The 13,440-nt window shown below is 45.5% G+C and overlaps 1 protein-coding gene across 1 annotated transcript in view; it reads left to right on the top strand.

Moving 5' to 3' along the window:
• LOC109519006 (cadherin-12-like) overlaps nt 1–13,440 on the top strand; it is a 133,263-nt gene that overhangs the window by 101,157 nt on the left and 18,666 nt on the right. The window contains exon 8 of the mRNA XM_019875232.1: nt 277–464. Within this exon, the coding sequence (XP_019730791.1) occupies nt 277–464 (188 nt within the window). The remainder of the gene's footprint in view (nt 1–276; nt 465–13,440) is intronic.

The following is a 13,440-nucleotide window of genomic DNA, read 5'->3' as shown; positions in this document are numbered from 1 at the left end:
CGGGTCTGGCAAAAACACTCAAGTTTGTGTTCCTGCATAAAAAAAAAGAAAAAAAAGAAAGAAAAAGGAATAATAGAGAGCTTGAGACTGAAATCAATTTGGGGGGTCCTGGCATCCTAATTTCGCAATGGCAATTTCTAAAACTGTATTCTTGAATGTGATGTGGTGGGAAAAATTTGGGTGCGCTCGACTTTTGCACTGGTGCGCCAAAGGGGAAAATTTAGTCACCAACAGACGTTGATATTGGCTGATCTTAACATGACAAAACGTTTGCAGGTTTCTTCCACTTGCGCGTTCCCGAGTCGTCGGCGGTGGGCTCGGCCGTGGGCAGGATTAAGGCCCACGACTTGGATGTGGGCAGGAATGCCGAAGTGGAGTACACCATCGTGCCGGGCGACGGCGGCGCCATGTTTGACATCACCACCAACGACCACAACCAAGATGGCGTCATCATCCTCAAGCGGGTGAGTGGCCTTCTGATAATTTTTTTTTTTTTTTTTTTTACTTTAAACGTGCAGCGCTTTGATTTTGTTGTCATGGAGAGTGAACTTGAACTTCAGCTGCTTTTGAAATGCTTCACCGGGCTCAGTGTATTTTATCCCCCTATTTGTTTGTATTGCGAGCATTATTTGGGTGGTACAAAACCGCTTTAAGCTGAGTACATCACTTTTGTATGGAGGACAGTGAGGCTGCGAGGTGAAATATAGAAGACGTTCCTAATGTTTTATACATGTTGGACTTTATCGAAAGAAAGACATGCCGGGCAGCGGGGCGCACCCCGCCATGACCCCTCAACCTCCGTGAGTGTCCCTCCGGTGGCCGGCGAGCGCTCGGCTCGGAGGAGCTCATCTCGTGGGCCGTCTGTTCGGCTCGCTAAGTTGATTAAGACTCACAGAGGTCGGCTTTGATCCGCACTGCAATTTATTTCCGTGGTGAACCTACGGCATTGGTAGGGACGCCATTTTGCTCGGCCAACTTTGCACCAAAGTGACGGTGATGTTAGAGGAATTAATTACGTCGGGATAAAGCCTTCAAGGTCTATCGTCGCTCCTTTGAACAAAGGAAGGCGTTACGGGCGGGCGCTAAAATTAGGGAGCGAAATGGAGCAGCAACTCGGAATATATTAAACCACGATAAGACATGCAAGTTATTAACTTTGGCCTATATGCTTCAAAAAAATATGGAGGCTTAAAATAAGCTAACCTATATGTCCAGTGTATGATAGAATTAATTCTTTTTCAATTTGCATAACTATTAGGAATGACATGACAAATGGCATTTCTTAAATAATCGTAAACGAGGGGCATAAAATATCAAGTTTTGATGCCAGGCCGTGCAAAATAAGTACAAGGCGAGAGGCTAGAGAGCAAAAATGACAACGACGAGATCGAGAGGTTTCGAAAACAACACGTGAGCGAGAGCAGCAACAAGGTCAATAATCCGACGCCGATTTAGCGCTTGGGAAGTCCATGAATATACGTCTTAACTTGATCGAATTGGCAGCAGGTGTGCACACTGGCGCGAAAGCCCTCCTTTGCCACCTGCTGGAGACACACAAGAACAGGACCATGACAGACTGGGGCTTGTTTAGCCAAATTCTCGATTGTAGTTTGAGTTGTGAGCACTGGAATTTGCCCAAAATGGTTGCTTGAAAAAAAAATAACGTCTGACTTCAAAAGTAAGTATCGTGATAATACCTTTTGGCCAAGATACACACATTTACAAACACGTTCATGAAACTTCTGAGCCAAAACAAAAGAACGGCCCCAATGCATCACGCCCTCATGCAATATATTTATTGATCTGATTTGGAGACCCCTTGTGGCAATTAAACGCATCGGCGTACATCTTGAACGGCATTCCCTGACTTGTGAGCACTGGTGCCATCCATCATGTCCAAATTCACTCAAGTCAAATAACGCCACGTCGCTTCCCCACGGGCTCCACTGCGCCGTCTCATTTCTCGCCGGACGCGGAGGTTGCCAGGTCCGGTTCAGTGTACGTTTTATGAGCAGCACTTTCTTGCTAATAAAGAAATATACAGAGCCCCCCTTGTTTTTAATTTTATTGATTTAATTTTGTCATTCTGGTTTGAAAATCTCTGCTTCTCGTACTCATAGTTGTTTTCCCCTCCCCTGTAGGCAGGATATTAGAATATTAGATGCAGCTCTCGGTATCTGATGCGGTATTGTTTATACCAGCACAATATCAATATCATTAGCCTGCGTCGCTAACACAATTGATTTGCCATGCTCACGTCTGGCAAAGCTTCGCGAAGCGCCGTCGAGCCGTCAGACAGAGTGAACGCGTGGGTCATTCGGGCCCACGCGCACAGCTGCTCACCTACTCCGTGTGTGCGTGTGTGTGTGTTGTGTTTGACACAAGTGCTTCAATTCACACTTCCACTGCCTTTAAATGTGCTTGCTTACAATACGCCAATCTCCCCGAATCCTTCCTCCCCCACGCTTGCGCACACCGCGCACCGCTTTGGGCAGTCCAAATTCAATTTGTCGGCGCTCACGTTGAGCTCGACTAGAAATAAAAGGACTAAAAGTGTCAGAGTCATCACGCGTAATTGCACCAGCCGCTAAACTCACTTTTGCCAGGCAGGAAAAAAGAACATTGTTTTTCTTTTTTATGCATGGTAATGCACTCCAATGAAGAGGTTCCCCACTGTTGCTTGAAACTTCTCAAGAAAAAAAAGCTTTAATTTTGAATACGGGTGAAATTATAGCTGCACTCGTAGTGAATAGCGGCTTGTTGAATGGAATGGATAAATGAAATAAAAGCTGCACTGGCAATTTGCATCGGCGCGATTGTAAAACACACTCGCTTCCTTTATTTACAGAGGGAAAATCTTTTCATCGACACTTGTAACGGTCACTCTGATCTTATGTCGGGGATTCGCAAAATGTGGTTTCGCAAATTAAAGTACTATTGGAACCCGGGCTCCCTCTAGTGGTGGGCAAGAGAATCACTGAATAAAATGTTCACAACGCATCATACTGAACCTTTTTTTTTTTTCAATCCAGTACGCTACATTGCGGTACAATACATTTACTGACAGTGATTCATTATTTTCAAGACTTTAACTGAGGTACAATTTGACAACGGGGAGCAAAAAACACGTTTTTTTGTAGGAATACAGCTTTCACTTTTGGTTTGTGCAATTTATGTCATGCGGAAGGTTTTCATCTGATTGCAAAAAGGCAAATGCATTTGCATGCCTTTCCGAATATTTCTCACGTCAGAACGTTCAACATTCCTGTCTATTTTTAGCACCGAAAAAAGTGCTCTCGATCCTTTTTGATCCCCACCAAAATATTCCCACTTGCAGTAATTGATAGTCAGTGTGCACTCTGTGTGTGTTAGTGTGTGTGTGCAGGTTTTTCCATTTTTGTATTTATTTTTTTTTTCCATGTCTTTCATCTGCGTTGTTTTTTTTATCGTAATCACAAGACTCAAAGTCTACAGCGAAGACAATTTGAACAAGGGAAGTGGGGATGATGCATCGTGGGCGCCCGCCACCTGCTGCGGAAATGACAACACAACACGGCATGGCAAAAAAAAAAAATAAAAAAATGACTTGTGGAAGTCACCGAAGTTACCGTGAGTGACTGACTGACTGACCGAGTGAGATACCGAGTGAGTGAGTGACGGCCTCCGCGATGTCACGCGCACGCACAATAGGCGGGCGAGGGGCGATGAAGACGAGGATGAAGGTGTGAGGGAGCCGAAGATAAAGCCTTCATGAGCTACTCGCTGTGTTCTGACCCGCCCACTCCATTGTCTTATTCAGGATTGCCGCAATATCCCCAGAGAGCAATCCTTCTACCGCTCTCCTTTCCTCCCTCGTTTGACTTTCCGCACACACACACGCGCGCACACACAAAGGCGTGCAGCAGGAGCGCCTCATTGTACACAGCCGAGTTTGGCAGAAGCCAAATTAGAGAGTGAGGAAGGTTGGCTATGATAAGAGGATCAGGCTGAGTAATGGGTTCAAAGGATGATCATCTGTTTCCCCAGCCTGGCAAGGGGAAGGAAAAAAAAAAAAAACAGGCGTGAAGGGGCCTCGCACATCCCATCTGTTAAACATAAGATTACGTGAGACAATAGGTAAATCCGCCAAAGAATTCCCGGGGAGGCGCGCGGACCGACGACACGCGGTACGGGGGGAAGGACACGTTGACAAACAAGAGCCTCGGGTCGCCCTCGCCGAAAATGGCTTCCTCTCCGATTAAACGTCGCGTTTGTCCGCTCACTTGTTTATTTACCTTCTCCCTGCAGACGGAGGGGAAACCAAGCGTCGTGCAAATCTGCTCCTGCCAGCCTCGGGGAGTGAACCCCGCATTGTTTGAAGACCGCATGTGTGGCATAATATTTGGCTGGCGCGCTCGCTTCTCTCGGGAAAACATTTGAATAATCCGGTTCCGATCCGAAACGGAGTCCCATGCGCTACTTTGAAGCTTCCGCATCCCGAGACGTGTAACGGTGAGCACTTTATTGTCGTCCAACGGGTTTGGGCTCGGCTCGTCGGTGTTAGAAGTAGGTCAAGTCCATACGATGCCGTTTTCAACTTTTTTTTTTTTTTTTTTGTGGAAAAAGTTCTTCGACCACAAATTTACGTGAAGCGTTCCTTGCGGATCTTGTTTTGTTGTAATAGAAACTCGCCAAACTCTTGGGAGCATCCAGTTGCCCCGAATTAGCTACGGCGGACTTTTTGTCCAACCTGCATTTTATTCATTAATTTATTGACGATAGCACTTTGTATTTTGCGTTTTTTTTTTTTGTTTTTTTTTTTTTTGTATTTCACGTCAGGTGTGAAGCAGTTGCCATGGTGATGCTATGCTTTGAATGAAGCGATTTCTATTTCAGGGCCCCTCGCATGTTTCTCATTTGTCAAAACCACATGCCAGACCACCCGCGATGTCGTCGTAGTTGCGTCGTTAGCGACATGCATAAAATAGCGCACCAAAAAACAAACAAAAAAAAAACGATGTATGCATTTTGTAGACCGCTTCTCGTGTTGGCGACTGAGACTTGGTCACCCGTCAATTAATGTCACGAACCAATACCATCGCTTGCTAATATATATAAGCTCATCCAAAAAGCATTCCAAATGATCAAAAGGTACCTTGAAAGCTCTTTAGTTTGCAAATGGAATGAAACTAAGCCTGTTGCTTTGCCAAACCAAATCTCTCGATTGTCTCCACACAGAAAGCGCAGAAAGCTCGTCTCACTTGCTCAGTGTTTCATTTGTCTAAATGCTTTTCGGATGTCCCGAATCTGAAACCAAGAAAAAGGGGAAAACCAATAAAAGTGAGAGCGGGCGGTAAACTCTGCTTAATCTTTGGCAGCCTCCAAGTCCTGAATCAAACAGGGCTAAATCCTCGCTGATGTCAAGCGCTATGCAAAGAAGCTAGGAAAGCCTTTTTAGCGTTAGCGCGTTGAGTTAGCGTGTTGAGTTTGCGCATTTTTGTTTGGGCAAGGAGACATTTTGGAGAGTCATCCGGCAGAAAGCAAAATCCGGTTTTAGCCTTGAGGCTGTTAGCAAATCCAAAATGCCCCGTTGCCAGTCCACAAGGTTTGAGATCTGAGTGGACGGTAGCCTGCGCTCGCATTTCCAGGTGCTACTGAAACTTTAGCCTCGCCGGTGAAGAGGCTTGCAAAAAAAAAAAAAAAAACTACAACTGTGTCGTCAATGTTCTGCTGGAAAACTGAACTAATTGTCTGACGTCAGCAAAAAAAAAAAAAATGCACTTGGCTCAGCTTTTTATCCAGAATTAGGTTAGCGGATAAAAAAAAACAGCTAGGTTTTTCAGATGAACTCAGAACAAAATTCTCTCTTTTCATTTAGTCAGAGTGCACTCTTCTGCGGATGAGAGTATTCCGTGGGTGTGGGCCCGACGGGGAAAACGACTCTGTCGGATCGCCGCTATTGATCCCGGATGAGCTCCGTTTAAGCTTCCCCAGTCAAAGCAATTGACAGTATTGAGGCAAGAAGCCTTTTCATCCTCCCTGCCATTAATTAAAGACTTAATTTCACTAAAGCCGGCCAGTTGAGCGCGGTCCACTTCCTCCATCATAAATGTCATTAGTGGTCGGATTGAAGGCGAAATCATTCCCCGAGACCGGAATCAAGCTGCCTTTCACTTTCCACCATGAAAAGAAATGATAGAGCGCTGGGAATTGAGGCTTGCCCGAGTGCTATTAAAACCCAAATGTGTGACCTCGCCTCAGTCCGGCCTCTCGGATACCGATCGATCGAGATCAGTCGGAGTCGAATGTGCAAATTCAGCCCTGACGGGTGTCGAGCGTTTCCGTGCGCTGAGAGGTGAAAAGTAAACGGCGCAGATCTGAGAAGGGATAGCGGCCATTTGTGCAGGAAGTAGACTGCGCCGTGAAAATCAATCGCGCCCTAAGAGGAAAATATTCCTGGACAACATGTGTTGTGGTTCGGAACGCAAAGGAGGATAAGATCAAGTTTAAAAAAATAACGGCGTAAGACCGACAACATGCAACATAAAACGTTGGTCACAAAGAACCAGGATGTAAAAAAATAATGATACTGACCGAAAGCGCTTGCAAAAGAAAAAGGACGAAGAAAAGCCAATCACCAGACAACTAAAACAAAAGTCAGTCATTTTGATTTTGCTTCCGGTAAAGCGTTTTAGGTCAATTTTGGCTTCTCAAGCGAATTTGAAAACTCAGCCCTCGGAGCCAATTTCACGTCGAAACATGAACTTTGGCATGCATGTCCGTCAAGAGTAGAGCCACAAAAAAAAAGTCTGAAGAAGCCATTGGTTTAAAAAAAGAGGGCAAATCTTACTTATTGTTTTGGAACGGCCTACCGAGCCTTTTCGGCTTATTGCCGACACTTCCAGATGTCATTCAAAAACAGTTTTGTTGGACTGCTACCAAATTGGAGCAGACAGATGGGTGACATAAAACTGCCTGTATCTGGACGGATTCACCTTGAAGCGCAAAAAATCTTTTGGTCTTATTTTGAGAACGTTGGATTCGAGTGTCATGGCGGTCCGCTTGTCATTGTTGTTTCTGCATCTTATCCTAAAATGCCTTTGTGCCCTCATTTTTCAGGCTAAAAAAAGTTCTTTACTTGATGGCGTTAGCGTTGGTGGACCAAGGCGAGTGCTGATTCGACCACAATCTGTGAGGAGAGGTATTCATGTGGTAATGGCCGAACAGCGGCATTCAGGAGTCAGTCACAGTCAGTCCAAATGCTGTCCGGAGAGAAGGGTGGGGGGCACTGGCAAGCGCTCAAAAAGGTCCGGTGTGGTGCGAGCAGAGCGATGGAGGCAAGCGAGGACACAAACGGATGTGATTGATGGCGGCCCAATAAAGTGAGCATCCCTCCTCCCTCGCTGGTGCCGGTGGCGTTGGTAGTGGGGGTGGGGGGGGGCGGGGGGATCTCTCTTTGGGCCATGTAATCTTTTCTCTCCTGATGACGAGCTTATTGAGCGCAGCGCAGTGCCCACGGCACACTCGGCCAGAAAGAAATCTCTGCTGCGATTTCACGAGCTCGCCATTGAAAGGTTATGCCCGGGCTCAAAAACACTTCCCGATTCAGTTTGACGGTCATTTTCCTCACAGAGCGCGCCGCTTGTTGTCGCCGCTCTCGGCGACGGAGATGACTTCCGATGCTCTTTGTGGACTGTCAGTTCAAACCGTGGAGCCATTTTGATATTTGACGTTTCCCCAGTGAAGGACATTTAACAGGTTTCATGTTGGAAAAAAAACGTCAAAATGGGATATCATTCCCGATCTTGACGTCTTTAAATTTTGAAAGCACGCCGCAGCTATGCTATGGGTGTCACGATCCTGTTCTCGTGTGTCTTCAGCGGGTGGCAGACGAGGGCCTTCCCTTCGGTGTGCACACCTGCTGCCAAAAAAATGATCCGCCATGTATTTAAAGACTGACAAGCTGCCTGCTGCTTGTCGGATTATTGACTTTGTTGCTGCTCGTGCTCAAGTTTTTGTTTTCTCTTGACCTCTCGAGCTCATCGTCATAGTTGTTCTTGTTCCCTGAGTTCCACGTTTTGTCGTTGTTTAGTGAATTGATCTTGCTTTTGGAATTTCGTGTGAATTGGACTCGTGTCATTTCGTTTGTTTTCTCCGTGTTCCATGACCTTGCCTTTTACAAGCGCCTTTTGTTGATTCCTCGTTTTTATTTTCCTGGATTCTTTCCTGGATTTTTCTGTTTTGGAATTTGTGGGTTTTGCGTTTTTGATAAAAAAAAAAAAAAAATTCTGTTATCATATTTTGTCAGTTTTTTGCATTTCTGGGACATTATTTGGTTCATTTTGAACCTGACAACTTGGACTTTTTTTGAGTTGTGGAAAAATAGCTCCCTTAAAGTTAATATACACAAAAAAATGTGAGCTAAATCTTTTTAAAAACAAACCATTCTGATTCTTTCACATACCACTAGAAGGAATAGCACACTTTGGAGACTCACTGATCTCTTGGATCTATCGTCTTTTTGAAACATCAAGTCTTATGTTGGAGCAGGAACACAAATGCAAGCGCTTGTTTAGGCCTGAGGTCGTACTAGTACACTTTGGGTGGTGTTCTAGTTTTGGCATGCTTCAAAAGATCAGCTTCTGACTCATCGGCTGGCGTCTTGAGTCGTCACCTGACACATTTTGCCGATTTTTAAATAGCGCGAGCCGCGCTTGTGAGTCACCAGTCTTAAAAATGCAAGTCGTTTTTTTTTTTTTTTTTTTTTTTGCTGTTTGCTTTGCTTATCTCCGCACGGGGAAGCATTTGTTCAACAACTTGACAAAAGAGCTGCGCACTCCACAAATGTACTGTAGTATTTATTATAACTATTTGCAGGGTGGTTTATTTCACCAGCACGGCATCGGAAAGTCAAAGGTGACAATTTAGGAATTCATATTTCATAGCCCGACTGATTGTCTCTCAAGAGTGCCCCAACTCGAGGAATTTTTCAAGTTACTGGACAGCCCGCGGCCATTTTATTTGATTTTTTTTTTTTGCTTTATGTTGCAAGCTAACATTGCACTGATACTTTTATTTTCTTTTTTTTCTGGACCACCAAATGAAACCCCCATGAGATGTTTGTTAGCTTAGCTTTTAGCCATTCGCGGGCTCACGTCAGTCACGTTGCTCATGATTTGGAAATGTCTTTGTCAATACATAATTGCGCACCTAAGCAGATTTAACGCCACCGCCGCACGGCTGACAGATTCAATATTTTTCGCTGTTTTTCTGCCGCTCTTTAATCTCCCCGCGTAACACCTTTAGTGCTGCATTGCAAACAAATGGAATCAGCCTGCTTGTGATTCTGAGTGATGCTGACTCGCCCCTCCGGGCCCTGGCACAAGAGCGCCACCCCCCACCCCCACCCACCTTGCTCATTATAGTGGCTGGCGTAGGTGTGAGGGGAACATTCAATATTCTGAAGCAAATTTGTCTTTTATGCCTGTGTCGATGTAGCGACACTCGCCTTTCCGGCACTCCAGTCGGAATGAAAGCTCACTTCATGTCAGCTTGGGCTCTCTTCTCATTTGTACTCAAATTCTTTACTGGTGTTGTAGCAATTCACCCACTACTACTGCTAGCGGCAGAAACAGAATCATTGGCCGAGAATGTTTTAAAAAAAAAAAAAAAAAGCCCTGGAATTTTTCAGAGGTAGTTGAAATCAATCCAGTTCTTTTGAAAACAAAGACACGGCAACTAAATATACATTTGCGGCCTTCGAATGAATTTCCTGCCGAAACGATTGAACCCTTTCAGGGACAGCGGTGACTCTAGTGGACAGCTTATCAGGTTACAGGTTATCATTATTGGTGCATCGAAAGGGTTAAAATAACGTGGCCATCACACCCGCTAGCAGCCATCTGTCAAGAGGACGGGATAATGCAGACGTAGACACACAAAGATGACTTTTATGCCTGACTTGGTGAGTCATTTTTTTTGCTGAGGATAAAGAATATATACCTGCAAGTGTCGTTTTCCTTAATGTGTTAATTTATTCAGTCGATGGCATTTTTCATTGCTTGTTAGCATCATTCGGCTAAACGGACTTGCTCATGCGACGTGTTTGACAGTTCAACCTTGAATTTTTGCTTGTAAGTCAAAGCAAAACACAAATTCATCTCTATGTCAAAGCGCAAAGCGGGGGTGTGAATGATCGCTGTTACCGTTCTGTTATTTTTTTTATTTTTACTTTGCTATCTTCACTCTTCTTCTGCCTGACTGCATTCCCAGGGAATATCCATCCAAGAAATGAAATGGTGGATCTGTTGTAGGGGGGGGGGGGGGGGAGAAAGAAAAAAAAAACGGCAAACGGCGTTGATTAGCTCGCGGTTCACATTAGGCGTCGACGCGTAGAGTAGCTCAGGTTCTATTGTGAAGCGCGTCGACGCTCCATTCGGCATCCGTGGCGGTGCACTGAAGGTGCACATTTGCATATCAAAGGGCAGGGAAACATGTCTGGAATTTCAAGTGAGACTTCTGTTGTGATGCTCACCTGACACACTAGCGGGAGGAACGAAAAAATTCCGCCGTCGATACGTTTCCTCGCGACAATCGCTCCGGATTCGAACCGTCAAGAAAAGCTTGAAAACCCGAGCGCGGGTGCCTGCTCTGGCGCCTCACAGCCAATCGTGTAAAAGTAGGTCAACCTCCTCGGAAAAAAAAAAAAAATCAGAGAATGAATTCCTGGGATATTTCCCTCATGGCCTCCACATCGAGTTTGATGCTTTGACACCTGAGCTCGTCTTCTCATTAATTCAAAGCTCCTCATCGCCCCCTACTGAGTCCTGTCAGATGACGCCTCGCAGTGTGGAGGTGCAGGGTTCGATTTCGGGCTCCGGCCTTCCTGTGTAGCGTTTGCATGTTCTCCCAGTGCTTGCGTGGGTTTTCTCCGGGTACTCCGGTTTCCTCCCACATTCCAAAAATATGCATGGCAGGCTAATGGAACACAAAATTGTCCCTAAGTGTGATTGTGAGTGCAAATAGTTGTTCTGTGATTGGCTGGCAACCAGTTTAGGGTGTACCCCGCCCTACGACCTGAATATTGCTGGGATAGGCTCCAGCACGCCCCACCCCAAACCTCGTGAGGATAAGCGAATTAGAAAATGAATGAATGGATGGATGGATGGATGGATAGATTTTTTTGCGAAGCTGAAATGGGACAATCGCCTCATGAATCGATTTAAGAACCTTACGTGGTCGGTTTTGTGCACCCCCGCATCTGTTTCTCCCCAGGAAATCAGCTTCAAAGCACTGCCAGCAACATGACTCCACCACGAACTAAAAAAAAAAAAGTAAACCTGTCTTTTGTCATTACGGCATCCACCCGGCGCAGAACACCAACCCCGCGCCCACCCCCCCATGCCCCTGCTTTTAAATGTATTTGTGGTTATATGAACTGAAAAGGTGTTTGTCCAGCGGGACAGCCGCACTTTCATTGTAGGTGGAAGATTAGTGTGCAGAAGGCAAAGGTAGCACTAATCTTTGCGTGCAAAGGAGAGCTCAGCACTGAGAGGAGCTTTTTTTTTTCTCCTCTCTTTTTACTCATGGCGGCCATGCATCGCGAGATGGCTAATGAGGCCGAGTACACGCCAGCCCCCCGCTGGGCGACCACCCGGCGCTCTCAACCCTCCATCCACCTGCGTTTCGGTTGAGCCTGGCGTGTGCTGTTTTCCTTATCGCTAGCTCTCGAAACGCTATACATACTGTACTGTACATCCAAGAAAATATTTGTGAATTTGGCAGACCACGCAGCGCCATACCGGGCGTTCCCAGAGTGTTTTCTTTGAGATGCCACTGATCCACCCTGAAAATTTGGTGGCAGAAAGTATATTGCATGCTCGACAGCAAGTCCGTTATGCTTTCGCCATGTCGACTGCGCTCCTCTAATTCTCTGAATTTAAAGAGAATGCTTCCCATCGGCCGGGAAGCAAATCGCCTGTGTTCACTCCCACAACGGCGCACACACAAAAATCCCAAAAAAAAGAAAACGGCTGTTGCGTTACGCATCCATTAGATGGAGCTGCGCTAAAGGGAATACAATACAGCTTTATTTATCTCGCGCTTCCACAACTGCTACAGCTGGAACAAAACACTTGACAGAACATTTAAAATACTATGTCCAAGAAATCAGAATGTTGAACCATATATAAGGCACTTCAGATGATGAGAGAGAGAAAATTGAATGCTTTTAGTGCTGAAAATACGGTAATTAGAATTGATTTGATTTGATTTTTTTCTTTTCCCTCCCGTTCATCACTTTAGCTTTTCTCCTACACGTTGGGTCACTTGGTGGTCTTGCACTTGAATTAGGAACCGGTGAAGTCATCAAAGCCCCCTTGAGCAATCGGCACAAAAAGCACTCGAGGACTGCATTTAGTCGAGCGAGAGGCGTTTGAACCCCTGTCACCTCGTGTTGTTTTGATCAAAGTAGCACTCTGACCTCCTTGGAAAAAAAAAAACGCAACCCACAACGTGTTACCGCTGCGCTCGGACCACACGTTCAATCGCTTTCTCGTGTCGCTGGCTTCCGGCACACGCTGTCATTGTTTGTCCGGCCGTTTTGAGGCTTTTTAGTCGTGCGCTTGGAATGCCTGCCGCGATGAATTGTGTCTTCTAAAGTGTGCATGTTAGAAGCCAGGTCGTCAACCGCCTTCCACGCAGAAGGACAAAGTGCATTTCCTGATGCATTTCCCCAGTGTGGCTCCAAGAGCCTGGAGCGCTTGCATCTGCTGCTCTGTAATCAAACCAATCACGCCAGCTGATGGTCAGTGATTGCTTTTAGATTGGCAGGCCTCGCCGTGTCTTTTTTTTTTTTTTTCTCTCCCTTCCTTCCCCACAAGTCCTTTAATGGACACCTGCTCCTCCAGAACAGAGGACTACTGTAAAATCAAGAAGACCGATGACAGGAGGAACGGGAGGGTCTCTAAGTCTCTCGCCTCCAACGGATGCAATTTAGTTTTAAGACAAAGCATCTTGTTTTTGTTTTTGTTTTTTTTTTTTTGCTTCTATCACTTTAAAAAAAAAAAGCTTATATTTATTCTCATGTCAGTTTGCGTGATTAGGCTGTTTTTGAGAAACTTGAAAATGGAATTAACCAGACCGGGTTTGCTCGCTAAATATGATCCAGATAAAGTCTTGGTGAAGCAGCATGTGGCTATTTTGGAACATCCTATTCCAAGTCGTAATTATCTTAGAAAAGCATGAAATAACTTCTCGAAGCTGCACTTTGACGCGTTGAGATGTGAGGTCGCACAAAAAAAAAAAAAAAAAAAAAAAAACAATCACTTCTCCTCGTTCGAAAGCTATTTGAACTTCTTTCCAAACAAGCTGCCAGAGAAGTCAGGCGTCCCGGGACGGGAGGGCAGGTAGCGCTGCTTGCCAAGGTGCCGCCTTGTTAGTCCATTTGAAGTACACGGAACG

Source organism: Hippocampus comes, unplaced genomic scaffold, assembly GCF_001891065.2.
Source record: "Hippocampus comes isolate QL1 unplaced genomic scaffold, H_comes_QL1_v1.1 scaffold25, whole genome shotgun sequence".
Taxonomy (NCBI): Eukaryota; Metazoa; Chordata; class Actinopteri; order Syngnathiformes; family Syngnathidae; genus Hippocampus; species Hippocampus comes.
The sequence above is the reverse complement of the archived record's forward strand: the minus strand, read 5'-3'. Positions and strand labels throughout refer to the sequence as shown.